General features: G+C 42.8%; 1 protein-coding gene across 3 annotated transcripts in view; it reads right to left on the reverse strand.

The window, feature by feature from the left end:
• Nucleotides 1–522: 522 nt before the first annotated feature.
• The window catches only part of DCLK3 (doublecortin like kinase 3), a 57,352-nt gene continuing 39,735 nt past the window's right edge, over nucleotides 523–18,139 (reverse strand). For all 3 annotated transcript variants that reach the window (XM_055321712.1, XM_055321710.1, XM_055321711.1), the window contains exons 3-5: nucleotides 6,219–6,351; nucleotides 3,343–3,510; nucleotides 523–1,125 (exon numbers count right to left, since the gene is read on the reverse strand). In XM_055321712.1, the coding sequence (XP_055177687.1) occupies nucleotides 932–1,125; nucleotides 3,343–3,510; nucleotides 6,219–6,351 (495 nt within the window). In that variant the 3' untranslated portion in view covers nucleotides 523–931. The remainder of the gene's footprint in view (nucleotides 1,126–3,342; nucleotides 3,511–6,218; nucleotides 6,352–18,139) is intronic.

Below are 18,139 nucleotides of genomic sequence, written 5' to 3' on the forward strand. Positions count from 1 at the left end.
GACCAACATTTCCATACAGAAATCTGGAATGAATCAGAGAACATGCATCCTGAGCCCTCTGTGTGTCTGCCCTGCAGGTAGGAACGTGCCTGAATTCTCTAAGCAACTTAGAGCCTGAGTGTAATCCACTTACCGCATTGCCGACATATCAATGCACTAAATGGCTCCCTGGAAATCTGAAAATGTTAACACAGCCACAGCCTGAGTGCCTAACTTCATGTGGAGATGACTCCGGCTCAGAGATAATCGGCTGATAAACAGTAGAGAGGGGTACTGTAGGGGCAAGAATACATCACTAACTTCTTCTTCCCATTTTCCCAACTGCACCAGAATGGATTTTCAGTAAATGCTGGACAGCAAGACCAGCACATCCCAAATAAACGGGTCCTGCCAGTTCATCAAGTGTTCAGCATGACATTTATACGTAGTCATATTCGTTCTAGGAAGAAGCGTGTCTAAACTATACCTCCCTGGCTCCCAACACCAGCATTAAGAAGTCATCAGAATACAGCCCACTTCTGTTCATCAGAGCATGTTTTATTAGTACAGAAAGACCACAATTCACTTTGTTAATCTCACAGGGGGAGTTTAGATCCTGGTAAGCACCACTCGTGTAGTACACCATGAACTTGATTATGAGGAAGAAGCAAAACCCAGCATTATTACCAAAAAGTCCTCACTGACTGCCCTGCCCCCCCAAAAAAGGTATTAAAGTCTTCAAATATACAAATCTAAAAATATGTTACAACATTTAACATTAAGACTCAAGTTTATTTTTTAAAATATGCTTTAAAATATCCTAAGCATCTCTCGCCTTCCCCTGATTCTCCAATTATGTGCCAAAGCCCTCCTCATTGTCTGTCTCCTGGATTTCTGTCTTGTTCACCATCTGTGGGGAAGAAGGGGGCTGCATAGGTACCCGAGGTGGTGGCTACAAGGCTTGCTCTGCAGGCCGCTTGTGCTGGCTCCGGACATGGCCCTCATTGCTGGAGGGCACCTCCTTTTGTAGGTTCACCATGCTTGTCTTTCCTGCAGTTTCAATCCAGGGGTGCTGGAGGACCTGGTGAGCGGTGTAGCGCTTCTTGGGGTCCACCACCAGCAACCGGCTCACCAGATCTTTGGCAGCTGTTAGAGTGCAAGAAAGAAGAGGAAACGAAATGAATGCAGGTGGCTCTGAATTTGCCCGCCCCAATCCCCATGCATGGAATGACAACACAAACCTCCGTGTGATCACCACGTGCTACCCCAGAGCCATGCTGTCCCACAGACCTATCTGCGATGCTGGGGACCCTCCACGTCTGTATCTGTACTGCCCAATGAAATACGGCCACTGAGACTGAGGAACGGGATTTGTATTGCATTTACTTTCAACTAGTTTACGTTTAAATTGCAAGACCCACGAGTGGCCACAGGTTACTGCATTGGGACAGCTCAGGTCTAGAGGATGTCCGTTCATTTCTAGAGTCACAGGCCCAGGCCCACCCCTGACACCCACAGCCTCATGCAGGAGAACAAATGGAGGCTACATGCCATCTGCCTACAGATCTTAAATTTTGAAATCGATCATCAGGCTGTTAAATAAAATCTGTTCAATCCCCTCCCTAAGTTGGTAAATATGCCTTCACACTGACAAAATTGAGAAACATGTGAAAGAAACCTAAGTAAAAAATAGCACAAATTCAAAATGAATTTCATTTCCTGTCCAAGATCGTGAGTGATTCTAGAGAGATGGGGTGGCAACTGGTGGGCCAGGTGGCAGGCGAGGAAGAGAAAAGATTTCTCTGTGGCTTGCTGGCTCTCCCTGGCCAGCTCCCTGAGCCTCCTTTTCAATCACGTGAGAACAAAAGCACTCACTTTTCTCCACCTTGACTGGGGGATGACTCTTGCTCAAGATCAGCTGCTCACCCACCAATCAGCCCCACCTCTACACCACTGTCCAGCCACCTCTTGAGCATGGAAGCCACAGGATTTCTCCTACCCCTGCCCACTTCAAGTTGGGTGAGTTCTGCCCACAAAAGGTGCTGGCGCCCACCCTGACCAGCCTCACTCCATCAAGATCTTCAAAAGACTCAGTGGGGAGCATGTCAGGTTTACACTGGGAATTTTCAGACTCACATGTACATGTGTGGACAACTGGACACCCCACAAACATGTCCAAGCTCTCTCTACCCCTCTGAAGAGAGGCTCCTTGGCTACCTTAGGGCCCAACGGGAAGTGTCTAGGAAAAGAGGTCTCCCCAGTCTTAGAAATGGGCCTGCACCTTTGGGGTTTTACTGAAGTGATCTAGAAGGGGGGAGCTGGGTTCTGGAGGGCACCTCTCCTTGGCCCTAGAGTCTCCTCACTCTGTGGGGTAGGTGTGACCAAACAGGGCCCTGTAATGCATGGGGCTCAGGGCAGGGGCCACCATACCCAAATCTAAGGACAATGCTGCACAGAGCTTTCTAAAATGATTTTCAAACTTTCAATTCCCAAGTCACCATTGGCTTGATCAGCTCAAGACTCTCACTCTACCTGTATCACACCACTCCTCTCTCTACCTTATTTAAGGGGGGGGGGGAAATGAAGCTTTCTCCTTCCCTCACCCCCCAACCCCAAGTAAGGAGACTGAGGCTGGGGATGAAGGTAGTTTGACAACTAATCTTAGATGATATGGTTAGGGGAAAATGGGGGAAAATAAAGTTATCACTCCTATTCTACTTTTCAAGCTGAAGACTCAAAGTCTCAAAACCCCAGAATATCTAGTTCCCAATTTTACAAGGACAGTGGGTGGTAGCAACAAATCAGTAGCACAGAGAGGAAAGATTGCATTTGAAAGGTACAAAAAGGAGGAAGACCCCACATACCTCTGCTCCACTGAAAATAACTAATATCTTCACCCCCTACCTTCCAGAGCCTCTGGGCTCCAAATATACCTCTACACAACCCCTGGCTGTTCATGAGTAAGGTATGCATTCCCCGTCTTTTCAATTCACAGTACTTCTACATACGTGATGACTGTGATCTTTCCAAATGAAGGTTTATATTTCTGATATTCTTCAGGTCTGAACTCCCTTAATTGCCTTAAGGAAAAGTATCTAATGACTGCAACCAGCGGTCAGACTTTTTCGTTGAATCTAAAGCAAGTCATGTTTCCCAGTGTGCTATGCAAATAAACCTACATGAGGCTCACAGTTAACAAAGGATGAAGCCCAAGTGGACAGCCCACATCCATGCCCAGTTCTGAGGTGGGCCCCCTGCACGTCTTATCACACAGCTGACCTAAAACCCACTTTGCCATCAGAACCCAGGATGGGCTCCAGCTCTATCATCCCCTCGTCTCCAGCTTCTGGAAGCCCATCTCACCGTCAGAAATATTGTCCCAGTAAGGGGCCAGGAATTCGAAGTGGCCCAGCTGGATGATGTTAAAGAGCTCATCCTGGTCCCTCTCTGGGCTGCGGAAGGGGGGGAAGCCACACAGTAGGATATACAGGATCACGCCTGCAGCCCACATATCCACTTCCAGCCCGTAACCTGTATGACATGCAGAGACACAAATGAAACTGAGACCAGACTGGATCAGATGGAAGGAGACAAATGTAGGGGGTTGTAGTTCTAGATCACAGAGGACCACAGTTTTCAGTAAGCATGAGCCACTTCCAAACACATGGGTGGGCTTTGCTCCCAACACCTACAAACATGGGGCCCACAGCAGTGTTACTTGAAGTCTGGTCCTCCGACAACTGCCAGTTTGTAATCCTTTATCACTGGTCTGGGGTAAAATGAGCATAGAACCTGAAAGTAAATATTTGGAAATTCATAGCAATTTGGCATGGCCATGACCTCCAGCTGCATGATCAAGGACACATCTCGCTGAACACAGAATACATCAGAGTTCAGGGGTCGTCGAACATATATGGTAAGTCACACGTGGCATGAACGGTGAGTGACCCAGTCACATGTGATAGAGCTTTGTGTGTGTCTGCACCATATTAGAAATTTTAAAAACTTCACCAGAGAGAGTTCAAGGAACCCTGATCTACATCAGCAGCCTCTCCATCCTATTCATTCATTGTCTTCTCACATTTAAAAAATATTTTTACTGGCTCTCTCCTATGATTATAAAAAGACTGACATTACTAGCTATATCCCCCGTGAGCACATAAACACACACACACACACACACACACACACATACTTTTATACTTCCTGTAACAAAATTAGGATCACATTGGACATTTTACTCACTTAATATAGTATAGCATTTCCTATATAGAAATTTCCTATAAAGAGTATAAAAATTCTTTAAAAAATATGATTTCTAATAGCTGTCAGTATTCCCTTTATAGATGAATCCTCTGTGTTATAATGTGTTTCCTAACTCTTCATACTGTAATTCTATGATGAGCATCCTTATCTGTTAAATATTTGTGATGTCTCTGACTATATTCTTGAAACGATTTTTCAGAAATTAAATGCAATAAAGGCTTTTGATACATACCGCCCAGTCATCCTCACAAAACCCTACAGCAGCAGTATAGACATCTTGAAACACATTGTAACTTTTTACCTTCGGAAAAGGAAACCACTCAGCAGCTGCAATATGGAAGTTAGATATTCATCATTAAGCCCCAGAGCAATGCTGTCAAGGCAAATTAGCAGAAAAATATTACAAAAAAATCATTGCTGACCTCTTTCCAGCGCTATACTACCTTTCACGCTCGAGAGGGTCTGGCTTTGCTGGGCTTCCCATCTTGATATTTGCCCCTTGACTTTTATGACACCGTATTTTCCTCGTCTTCTTTCTGCCCCTGCTGACTTGTCCCCTGCTAACCCATCCTTCCTTCTCTCATCCCCCAACTGTGGACCTCCCTCCAGAGTCTGTCCCTGGCAGCCCTGTTGCATCACTAGGAGCTCATTATCTCACCCACCTGGGCTGCCATTTCTGAGTCGAGGCATCTCACAAGCACATGCTCAGCACAGGGCTTCACCTCCCTGCCATCTGGACAACTCTGTGGGTCCACCCTCATATCTCTACCAAATCAGGGTGTTTAAAATTTTAAGCCACCCACCCCTTCTACCAAAAGAGCTTTCTGACACCTTAGCATAATTGGTATTAGCACCAGTGCTGTGGTTTCCCTCAGCATTCAGATAGACTATTTGCTTACCTTCTTCTCTTACCCAGTCCACACTGAATCCAAATTCCTCTGCTCAGCCTCCTCAGTTGTGGGGAATCCAGACTCAACCTGGTCAGCCAACTAACTTTCCCTCTGCAACACTGAGACCAGTCTTCTCAATGGCTCCACCCCCAACCTCCATGCAAATTCCCATCTCCCCATCTTACCTTCTCTGATGCTCCTACTGCTGGGAAACTCTCTCCCTTCTCCCCACCAGCCCCACAACCCATCCAGAACTATTCCATTTTACATATGGTGCCTAAACTGATTTCTCCCAAAGTGGCACTGTGACTAAGCAATCTTTCATATATTTGGAGCCATGTAATAATAATATTAGTTTCTGTTTTATGTACTTTACAAAATGTGTCACTAAAACAGTCCATTAGGGGGCACCTGGGTGGCTCAGTCATTGAGCATCTGCCTTTGGCTCAGGTCATGATCCTGGGGTCCTCGGATCGAGTCCCATATCAGGCTCCGTACAGGAAGTCTGCTTCTCCCTTTGCCTATGTCTCTGCCTCTCTCTGTGTGTTTTTTATGAATAAATAAATAAATAAAATCTTTTTAAAAATAAACAAAAACAATCCATTGGATCCTTACACAATATGCAAACTGGTAATAGATATTACTCATGGGGTTTAAATGAGACACATTCTTCCTCAAAATGCAAAGTTGGTGGAGGTATTTTTAAGTAAATTACCATAAGAACTGCTTCAAATTTCTCCCATTAGAGGTAGCCTTGGCTCAGTGGCACAAATGGCCTTGCTTGCTTGAGTTCCCTGGCTAATTCTCCATCATCTTTTATCTCACTGTCCTGCACACACACACACACACCACACACACACACACTCCCATCCTTCCTCTATAAGCAGTCCAGATGAGGAAAAAGTCCACATGCTTTGGTCAAGATCTGCTTCAAATATTCCCATTAAAATCCAACTGCAAGCCTAGTGCCAAACCTGAGACTTTTTATTGCTCCACATTGAAAAATACAAACATTAAATATTAAAAATAAGCTATTTGTTAGTAAATGAGCCAGAGTCCCATGGAGCAATGTATAATACGTACCTTTCTCAGAAAGAATTTCAGGAGCTACATAAGTTGGAGTCCCACACACAGTAAATATAGGTCTCACCACATGCTTTGCAAGGCCAAAATCAGCCAGTTTCAAGGTGGTAGATTTGTCCTCATTTCGCTGAACCTGGAAGAAAACAAAATCTCCAAGTCACCCAAATTGTGCTGAGAACAAAGAAGAAAAATTAATGAGACAATAAACATGTAAGGTGGATAAACAAATGATAAACCTACTCAAGCTTATAGTTGATAAACCCAACTTGATTTCAGTGATAGGTACTCACATTTTCAAGTAAAAAAACCAATGAGCTAGATTTACTGTGTTATTTACTGTGGTAGCACCATATTGCCACAGATGGCTATCAAAATTTAAATCAAATTAAAATTTAGCTTCTCAGATGCACTAGTGACATTTCAAGTGCTCAAGAGCCATTGATAAATAATGGTTACCATATTGAATAGTGCAAATACAGAACATTTCCATCATCATAGAAACTTCTATTGGGCACCACTGAGAACAAGGATCAATGATATTTTGAGCACTGACTAGCATTAGCAAGGACTAGAAAATGCCTCTGAGTAATGTGAAATCTGGGCAGAAGAAAAAAAGGGAAAGAACTAGAAATTAGAAGGAGAAAATAAACAAGTAGTGGAGAAATACTAACTTTGAAGGCAGGAGGTAGGCATCAAGACCCCACAGACCAGAAGTGTTTAATTCCAAATCCAAGACTTGCTTCTGGTGTGGGACTTCCCTGCCTGAAAGGTGCTCAGGTTGCAAAGTGGAGGCAGAATCCTAGGTGGGACAGTGTGGTCTCAGGATTCTTGGGGTCACAGAAAGACCAGGGGTACCTGAGTCAGCAGAGGTCCCAAACATCAGAGCAGGGAAGCTGGCTGCAGTCGGTGAGCCCAGGAGTGGGCTCTTAGCTGGCAGTGCCATAAACCAGGAACCACAGCATGATAGGGCCACCAGTGGGGCTCAGCAAGCGGCAGGCCATGGTGAGACCCCCCTCGCTCCCCTGGGAGGATCGGTGCAGGTGTGCACTGCAGGAGTTTGTAGACTGCTTTTCCCTGAGGGTTTACTGAAGAGTAGGGGCAGTGATCATTCAGCTCCAGGGCTGGAGATTTGGACATTTTTACTTTTCTTTCATCCTCTAAAGCAACAGGAAAAGCCTTGAGGAAACAAAAGCCACAGAGAGCATTCCGAAGCAGCTTCCACTGAGCCCGCCCCCTGGCAAGGGGTGGTGCTACACCACCAGGGCAAAGAGACCTGAGAATCAGTGCAGCAGGGCCCTCCCCAAGAAGACCAGCAGGAATATCAGGTGATTACCAAGTTTATGGAGCACACAGGACTGCAAATCTCCAGAGCTAGGGGAAAATAGTATATAGAACTCAAGGGGTTTCCTTATGAGTCTTTATAGCCTTTCAGTTTAAAATTTCCTTTTTCTTTCTTCTTTTTTCCTTTTCATCTAGTTTCTTATTTTATCAATTCTGTTTTTTATCAATTTTGTTTTTAAGTCTTTTTTTAATTTTCAGTTTTACCCTTAAATTTCAGAGATATATTTTCACAGTGGCTTCCTTTCACAGTATTCAATTTTATTTTTTTTTTGTATATAAGTTTTTTCTTTACAACTTTGGGATTTAGTGTCTTCTAAGAAACAGACCAAAATATACCCAGGACTAAGTGGATCACCCTGTTCTGTCCACCTGTGAGATTACATTCTCTCTTTTTTCCTTTTTTTTATGATTTCTTTTTTGGTTTCTGACCTCTTTGGATTTGTCTGGTGTATATTTCACTTGGGTTGTGGTTGATATTTTTTATTTTCTTCTCATTCATCTATTCTTCTCCAGACAAAATGACTAGAAGGAGAAATTCAAAACAAAAGAAAGAACCAGAGGTAATACTCTCCACCATAGATCTAATTGATAAAGATACAAGTAAAATGTCAGAAATTGAATTCAGAGCAGCAACTATAAAATTACTAGCTGGGCTTGAAAAAAGGGCAAAAGACACTAGAGAATCTCTTAGTGCAGACATAAAATCTAATCAGGCTTAAGTTAAAAATGCTTTAACTGAGATGTAGTCTATAATGGATACTCTAATAGCTAGGGTAAATGAAGCAGAAGAGTCAGTAACATAGAAGACAAAATGATAGAAAGAAAGGAAGCTGATGAAAAGAGAGAAAAACAACTAATGGACCATAAGGGGACACTTTGAAAAAACAGTGATACCATAAAGTGAAACAGTATTAGAAGTATTGGTGTCCCAGAGGAAGTAGAAAGAAAGGGAGACAGACAGATAAACAGACAGAAGGTATATTTGAGCAGATCATAGCTAAGAATTTCCCTAATCTGGGGAAGGAAACAGGCATTCAAGTCCCGGAGGCACAGAAAACCCCCCTCAAAATCAATAAAAATAGATCAACACCCTGACATATAATAGTGAAGCTTGCAAATTTCAGAGATAAAGAGAAAGTCCTAAAAGCAGCCCAAGACAAGAGATCCTTACTGGAATATTAGACTGGCAGCACACCTATCCACAGAGACCTGGCAGGCCAGAAAGGGCTGCATGATATATTCAGGGTACTGAATTAGAAAAACATGTAGCCAAGAATACTTTATCCAGCAAGACTTTCATTCAGAATGGAAGGTTAGATAAAGAGTTCCCAGGACAAAGAGAAACTAAAAGAATTTGTGATCACTGAACCACCCTACAAGAAATATTAAAGGGGATCCTGTAAACAAAGAGGGAGCCCAAAAGTAACATAGACCAGAAAGAAACAGAGATAATATACAGAAACATTGATTTTTACAGGTAATACAATGGTACCAAATTCCTATCTTTCAATAGTTATTCTGATGTAAACAGGCTAAATGCCCATTCAAAAGACACAGGGTATCAGATTGGCTAAAAAAGCAAGACCCACTGTTATGCTGTCTATAAGAGACTCATTTTAGACCCAAAGACACCTCCAGATTGAAAGTGAGGGGATGGAGAACCATTCATTATACTAATGGACAACAAAAGAAAGCTGGGGTAGCAATCCTCATATCAGACAAATTAGATTTTAAACCAAAGACTTTAATAAGAGATGGAGAAGGACACTATGTCATACTTAAAGGATCTATCCAACAAGAAGATCTAACAATTATAAATAGTTAAGCTCCTAACTTGGGAGCAGCCAATTAATAACAAAATTAAAGAAACACATTGATAATAATACAATAATAGTAGAGGGCTTTAACATCCCACTCACAGCAATGGACAGATCATCTAAGCAGAAGATCAATAAGGAAACAAGTTCTTTGAAAGATACAATAGATCAGATGAACTTCACAGATATATACAGAGCATTCCAACCTAAAGCAAAAAAATACACATTCTTCTCAAGTGCACATGGAACATTCTCCAGAATATATCACATACTGGGTCACAAATAAGGTCTCAATCAGTACCAAAAGATTGGGATTATGCCCTGCATATTTTCAGATCACAATGCTTTGAAACTTGAACTAATCACAAGAGGAAATTTGAAAGGATTGCAAACACTTGGAGGTTTAAGAGGATCCTATGAAGAATGAATGGGTCAACTAAGAAATTAAAGAAGAATTTTTAAAAATTCATAGAAATGAATGAAAATGAAAACACACAGCTGTTCAAAACCTTTGGGATGCAGCAAAGGTGGTCCTAACAGGGAAATACATAGCAATACAAGCCTTTCTCAAATAATTAGAAAAGTCTCAAATACACAAGCTAACCTTACACCTAAAGGAGCTGGAGAAAGAGAGAAAATAAAGCCTAAACCAGGAGGAGAACAGAAATAATAAAGATTAGAGCAGAAATCAATGAAATAGAAACCAAAAGACCAGTAGAAAAGATTAATGAAACTAGAAGCTGGTTCTTTGAAAGAATTAATAAGTTCAATAAACCCCTAGCCAGACTTATAAAAAGAAAAGAGAAAGAACACAAATTAATATAATTATGAATGAAAGAAGAGAGATTATGACCAAAACCAAGGAAATACAACCAATTTTAAGAGCATATTATGAGCAACTATAGGCCAACAAATTAGGTAACCTGGAAGAAATGGATGCATTCCTGGAAACTTATAGACTACCAAAACTGAAACAGAAAGAAACAGAAAATCTGAACAGACCCATAACCAGTAAGGAAATTGAAGCGGTCATCAAAAATCTTTCAATAAACAAGAATCCAGACCTGGATTGCTTACAAGGGAATTCAACCAAACATTTAAAGAAGAATTGATACCTATTCTTCTGAAGCAGTTTCAAAAATAGAAATGGAAGGAAAACTTCCAAACTCTTTCTACTAGTCCAGCATTACCTTGATCCCAAAACCAGACAAAGACCCCACCAAAAAGGAGAATTACAGACCAATATCCCTGATGAACATGGATGCCAAAATTCTCACCAAGATACTAGCCAATAGGATCCAACAGTAATTAAAAGGATCATTCACCACTACCAAGTGGGATTTACCCCTGGGATGCAAGTATTGTTCAACATTTGTAAATCAATCAATGTGATACATTACATTAATAAAATAAAGGAAAAGAACTATATGATCCTTTCAATTGATGCAGAAAAAGCCTTTGACAAAATACATCATCCTTTCTTGATTAAAACTCTCCACAGTGTAGGGATAGAGGGAACATACTTCAATATCATAAGAGTCATCTATGAAAAGCCCACAGCAAATATCATCTTCAGTGGGGAAAAACTGAGAGCTTTTCCCCTGTCAGGAACACGACAGGGACAGTGAACAACCATCACCAATGTTGTTCAACAGCACAGAAGTCCTAGCCCCAGCAATCAGACAATAAAAAGAAATAAAAGGCATTCAAATTGGCAAAGAAGTCAAACTCTCACTCTTCAAAGATGACATGATATTCTATGTGGAAAACCCAAAGACTCCACCCCAAAATTGCTAAAATTCATATAGGAATTCAGTAATCTGGTGGGATATAAAATCCCAAAATTGTAGTTGCAATTCTATGCACTAACAATGAGACAAAAGAAAGAGAAATCAAGGAATTAATCTCATTTACAATTTCACCAAAAACTATAAGATACCTAGGAATAAACCTAACCAAAGAGGTAAGGGATCTGTACTCTAAAAACTACAGAACACTTATGAAAGAAATTGAGGAAGACACAAAGAAATGGAAAAACATCAATGCTCATGGATTGGAAGAATAAATATCGTGAAAATGTCTATGCTACCCAGAGCAATTTATACATTCAATGTAATCCCTATCAAAATACCATTAACATTATTCACAGAGCTGGAATAAATAATCCCAAAATGTGTATGAAGCCAGAAAAGACCCTGGATAGCCAAAGGAATGTTGAAAACGAAAACCAAAGCTGGTGGTATCACAATGCTGGAATTCAAGCTATATTACAAAGCTGAGATAATCAAGACAGTATGGTAGTGGCACAAAAACAGACACATAAATCAATGGAACAGAATAGAGAACCCAAAAGTGGATCCTCAACTCTATGGGCAGAGCAGGAAAGAATATCCAATGGAAAAAGGACAGTCTCTTCAATAAATGGTGTTGGGAAAATTGGACAGTCACATGCAAAAAATGAACTAGACCACTTTCTTACACCATACACACAGAAATAAACTCAAAATGGATGAAAGACCTAAATGTGAGACAAGAATCCATCAAAATCCTAGAGGAGAACACGGGCAGCAACCTCTTCAACCTCAGCTACAGCAACTTCTTGCTAGGCACATCTCCAAAGGCAAGGGAAACAAAAGCAAAAATGAACTATTGGAACTTTATCAAGATAAAATCTTCTGCACAGCAAAGGAGATAGTGAACAAAGCCAAAAGGCAGCCTATAGGATGAGAGAAGATATTTAACAAATGACATATCAGATAAAGGGCTAATATCTAAGATCTATAAAGAACTTATCAAACTCAACACACACAAAAAAAAAAAAAAAAAAACAAATAATCCAGTTAAGAAATGGAAAGAAGCCATAACAGACACTTCTCCAAAGAAGACATACAAATGGCCTACAAACACATGAAAAAATGCTCCGCATCACTTGATATCAGGGAAATACAAATCAAAACCATGAGATACCACCTCACACCAGTGAGAATGGCTAAAATTAACAAGACCGGAAACAACAAATGTTGACAAAAATGCAGAGAAAGGGGAACCCTCTTGCACTGTTGGTGGGAATACAAACTGGTACAGCCATTCTGGAAAACAGTATGGAGGTTCCTCAAGAAGTTAAAAATAGAGCTACCCTACAACCCAGCAATTGCACTACTAAGTATTTACCCCAATGATATAAATGTATTGATCCAAACGGGCACTCCAATGTTCATAGCAGCAATGTCCACAACAGCCAAACTGTGGAAAGAGCCCAGATGTCCATCAACAGATGAATGGATAAAGAAGGTGTGGTATACATATACAATGGAGTATTGCTTCAGAAAGGATGAATACTTACCATTTACATTGACATGGATAAACCCGGAGAGTATTATGCTGAGCAAAATAAGTCAATCACAGAAAGGCAATTATCATATAGTCCCAGAGGATCATAGGAGAAGGAAGGGAAAACTAAATGGGAAATCATCAGAGAGGGATAAAAACCATAAGACTCTTAATTACAGGAAACAAACTGAGGGTTGCTGGAGGGGAGGTGGGGGGGATGGGGTAATAGGGTGATGGGCATTAAGGAGGGTACATGATGATGAGCACTAGGTGTTATACACAACTGATGAATTATTGAACTCTACATCTGAAACTAATGATGTACATGTTGGCTAACTGAATTTAAGTTAAAAAAAAAAATAAAACTAGGACAATCTCTGGGACACTTGGGTGGCTCAATCAGGCAAGCATGCAACTCTTGACTTCAGCTCAGGTCACGATTGAAGGGTCATGAGATCGAGCCCTATACAGGATCTGTGTTCATCAGGGAGTCTGCTTGCTATTCTCTCTCTCACTCTGTTTCCCTCTGTGCCTCCCTCTCTCTCAAATAAATAAATAAATCTTAAAAATAAAAATAAAAAACTAGGGCGGTCTTAGACAAACCAGGATGAGGTGGTTGTCCTTGTTTGCACATAATACAGAATTAATGCTACTTAACTGGGATTTATTCCTATATATGAGAACTGACAGATTGGGTTCTATTAATGCTTTTGCATGAAGGTGAAAGAAGTTAGCTCTGATTCTTTAGACCTCACTTCCACCAGGTTTTAGAAAAGGGGAAAAATCAGTCCTTTTTAGAGCACAGAAAAGACAGCTACCCTCCCTCTGAAATGAATACAGAGAAGCACTGTTCTCCTTTGTCCTCATCAAAATAGATCCCACCTGATTATCATTCTTTCAAATAAATCCTAGCGACTGGCTTTCTCATCACTGGTAAGCTAATTCCCACTGCCTGGTTAATGTGTCCTGTCCTGCTTCACCCTCAAGGTATCTGCATGCTAGATGATGTGTTACGAAGAGGTGGGTCTTCACCTAAAAGAAATTAATCTCAAGAAGTGAGCCAAGCAGGAATTTAGATCACCATGCAAGATATGATAAAAGTAAAGACATATTTCACATAAAAACAAACAGTGAGGGGGAAAATCTAGCATTTTTTGCAGTAAGTGAAAGATGAATTGGTTTTCTCTGGGGAAAGGCTAAATAATTGGGCACATCAAAACTCCAATTGTCTTCAAGTAAGGTAGAAGGGTGGCCCATGAGAGGTCCGGCCTCCAAACGTCAGAGAGTGTTAAGACTCAGAACAGCTGCCTTCCCCAAAACAGTCTCACCTTGACAGTCAAGAAATAAAGGCACAAGTCAAAGGATTTGCACAGTCCCTCATTTCCAGGAGGCAGGAAGTGAAGCACAGCACATCCTGCCTGGGGACTGTCAAGGTCTCAGGCCCAGAAGGGAATTTATCCACAGAGGGTAGAGAAAATAGTAGGATCTTAAAAAACAAACAGAAAAAGTCCAACTCCCAGAAACAAAGAGTAGAATGGTGGTTGCCAGGGATCAGAGGAAGGGTCCCTGGGAAAGCTGGTGGTCTAAGGGCACCAACATTCAGTTGTAAGACAAATATGTTCTGGGAATCCAAAGTACAGCATGGTGATTGTAGTTAATAATTCTGCATTGTATACTTGAAATTTGCTAAGAGAGTAGATCTTAAATATCCTTGAAAGAAAGAAAAAGAAAAAGAGAAAGAAAGAAAGAAAGAAAGAAAGAAAGAAAGAAAGAAAGAAAGAAAGAAAGAAAGAAAGAAAGAAAGAAAGAAGAAAGGAAGGGAAGGGAAAGGAAAGGAAGGGAAGGGAAAGGAAGGGAAGGGAAGGGAAGGAAGGGAAGGGAAGGGAAGGGAAGGGAAGGAAGGGAAGGGAAGGGAAGGGAAGGGAAGGGAAGGAAGGAAGGAAGGAAAGGAAAGGAAAGGAAAGGAAAGGAAAGGAAGGAAAGGAAAGGAAAGGAAAGGAAAGGAAAGGAAAGGAAAGGAAAGGAAAGGAAAGGAAAGGAAAGGAAAGGAAGGGAAAGGAAAAAGAAGCCACAAAATACAAGGCAACTCTATGAGTTGATGGATGTGGAAATTAACTTGATGGTGGAAATCTTCCATAATGTATACGTGTATTGGATCATCATGGTGTACACTTTAAATATATTACAATTTTGTCAATTATACCTCAATAAAACTGGGAGGAAGAAATTAATGCAGAGTTTTAATTAAAACATAAATTTTGTTATATATAAGACTAAGTAAATTTATACTTGGGAGTTTTTCCAAGGCAAGTTCTCAACAAAACTTTTATTTTTCACTTAAAAAAAATTACAGCCCCTATTGCTATCTTGAAATCCAGCCAGCCAGCTAGTGCTCTGGGAATCCTGGCCACACAGCAGAAGTGCCCCCAGGAACACAGCCACCACCACCCCCAACCCCCCACCCCCGGAGAGATTCTTCCTGGACCCAGCACCACCTGAGGAATTCATGGCAAATGGCCTGTTTGTAACAAATTGGTGAAATCAAGGTCAAGATGACTGGCTCTGCCTCCTCCTGGCAGAGGTCTGCCTCAGGTCCCCCTGCCTCTGGTTCTGCCAGGAAGGGGGATTGGTGGGGGCCTCTGGGCAGCTTCCTCACATCCTGCACTGAAATAACCCTTTGCAGGAAGATTCAGCCTCATGTATCAGTTACATGCACAGACTCTAAAGCCCAACTGCCAGGTGCAGACTCCAGCTCACTTCTGCCTCCACTTCCTCACCTGTAAAGGGAGATGTGAATGATACGAGTGATGAGAACTTAATGAATTAACATTTGTAAGGTGTGATAAACAGTACCTGGCACCTAAGAAGCACGACGTGTTTGTTAAGTAAACCCTAAGTGTTTTAGCCTCTGTAACCTCTGAAGAGCAGGACTGACTTCAGGCAAAATGAGGAGTATGGGAAGTTGTCCTTGCTACCTTCCTCGTCCAGACCAAAGGCCCTCTAGCCAGACGGGGCCCTGGTCCATCCTCTGCTGTCCAACTCCACCGCCTCACAACTCTGACCTGCCCTACACCTCATCAGAGAAGCTGGATGCTCAGGGCAAAGGTGAGCTGAGCAGTCAATTCCTGAGCTATGGCAAAACAGAGACAAGCCTGGCGGAGATCACCCCAGGGGAGAGGCTCCTTGGGACCACCAGAGCTATGGGAGCTAAGATCAGCTTTCTGCAGGCACATGCTCTCACATCTCTACCGAAATGGGGACAAAGGTTCCCAATGCCTCCACCATACCGGGGCGGGGGGCGGGGGCAACAGAAAGACTGGCTCTCCCTGTGCCCCAACAGAGCCATGGGCACAGCAACACCCAAAAATACGGGACAGGCAGCCAACTACCCGGTTTCCCCAGACAAAAGTAAGTTCTCTGAACTTGCTTTGCATCTTACCAGTGAGCTTAACATCTCAGGAAGCAGAATGTGTCTTACCGCAGGGCAACCTCATCGATGCCTCCCTAATTAACCCAACTGAAGGGACAGTCACAGAGGCAAAGGAAAGTGCAATTCAGCTTTGGTCTGCATAGCGAGACAGATACAGCCCAGAAGGCGACAGGGAGGTAAGATTAGAATAACTCAGACTAGAAAATCAAGTTTGGAAGGGAAGGGCAAAAAATAGTGTGGTGCCCAGAGTTTACAGCTGGATCATCTACATTAATCACATTTGCTGGGTAATTTTTGAAAAAATATGCCCCCTGCAAATATTGGTAAATATTCCCAACCAAGTGATCAGCAATCAAAGCATCTGGCTGCTTTGATGCACCAAAATAAAATATGTACCCCCATGAGAACAAACTACTCCCTTCCTCAGAGAAACCCCCCAGCTCCAAAGCCCGGCTCCACCGAAGAACCAGCATATTCAACACGGTGGAAACTCAGTCATTCGTTTTGCGCAATTATTAGGTTAAATGTCCAGATGCTGATGCACACATTTTCAAATACCAAATCCGTGTTTTACATCGTTCTGTGGCCTTTCGGTAACATCCTGCTCCTTGTCTCTTTACGGTTTCATGTTTGCTCCTTGTGTTTTGGAATCATCCCCACAGCATCTCCACAGCACCTCCACAGCATCCGCACAGCACCCCCACCCCCAGCACCTCCCACAGCACCCTCACAGCATCCCCCACAGTATCCCCACAGCACCCCCACAGCATCCCCACAGCACCCCATCCCCTCAGCATCCCCCATGGCAGCCCCACAGCACCCCCACAGCACCCCATCCCCTCAGCATCCCCCACGGCAGCACCACAGCACCCCATCTCCTCAGCATCCCCCACAGCACCTCCATCCCCTCGGCATCCCCCACAGCACCCTCACAGCATCCTCACAGCATCCCTCAGCACCCCCATCCTCTCAGCATCCCCATCATCCCCATCACAGCATCCCCCACAGCACCCTCACAGCACCCCATCCCCACAGCATCCCTCAGCATCCTCCACAGCATCCCCACGGACACCCCTTGTGTCTCGGGATCGTCCTCACAGCACAGAGCAGACACGGAGCCCCAGGGGTGGTTATGATCTGGGAGTCATTTGTCCCTTCCAGAAAGGGGCTCGAGACCACTGGAAATCACCAGACACTCTGGCCAGGCAGAGATGCACTGAGAGAAGAATCTGCATAGCAAAACTTATTCAACAACTCTTATCTTCCACTCATTCTCCCATGACTTTACTTTCCACAATTTGCTGTGCCTAAAAGCCTAAAGACACTTTTCCTTTATCTTGTCTCTTCTCTAAAAATGTATTGTTCTTTTAAGATGCTCTATAAGCCCCAAATTCTAACTACCCGTTTGGGTCACTCATCATAGAGTTCCTCCCATGTGTGTGTGCTGCCCACTGCACTTTCGCTTGTTGGTCTGTCTTTTGTAGATTTACTTTCCAGGGCCTACCAAAGAGGGATGGAGACAAAAGGGTTTTTGTCCTCCCCTACACCTTCGTGGGCCAGGTTTGGCTGAGGGCACACCCGCAGCCCCAATGTACACATCTCAATTTGCTTCACCCACATTTCCATTTCTCTATCTTCTGGTCCATCGAAACTCACTGTTCCAGGTCATCTTCCTTCTGGGGCTCTGTTTTCAGCTGCCCCCCAACTGCAAGGGTGTTAGAGATGGATTCCCACGGCACTGTTAGGACTGCTGATCCATCTGCATCCAACACCCCCTTTTCCAGTCACACCAAAGTTCCCTGATTTGAATCCAGGTGGTCTATATTATTTACATAAGCACCCAAAGGGTCTCAAAGCTTCAAAAGGAATCTATTTTTCTGAACAATTAAACTCCTCTCCCTCAACGGTACCTCAATTTAAACATGATCTTGCGGGGCAGCCTGGGTGGCTCAGTGGTTTAGTGCCACCTTCAGCCCAGGACGTGGTCATGGAGACCCAGGATG

The sequence above is a fragment of the Nyctereutes procyonoides genome, unplaced genomic scaffold (genome assembly GCF_905146905.1).
Source record: "Nyctereutes procyonoides isolate TBG_1078 unplaced genomic scaffold, NYPRO_anot_genome, whole genome shotgun sequence".
Lineage (NCBI taxonomy): Eukaryota > Metazoa > Chordata > Mammalia > Carnivora > Canidae > Nyctereutes > Nyctereutes procyonoides.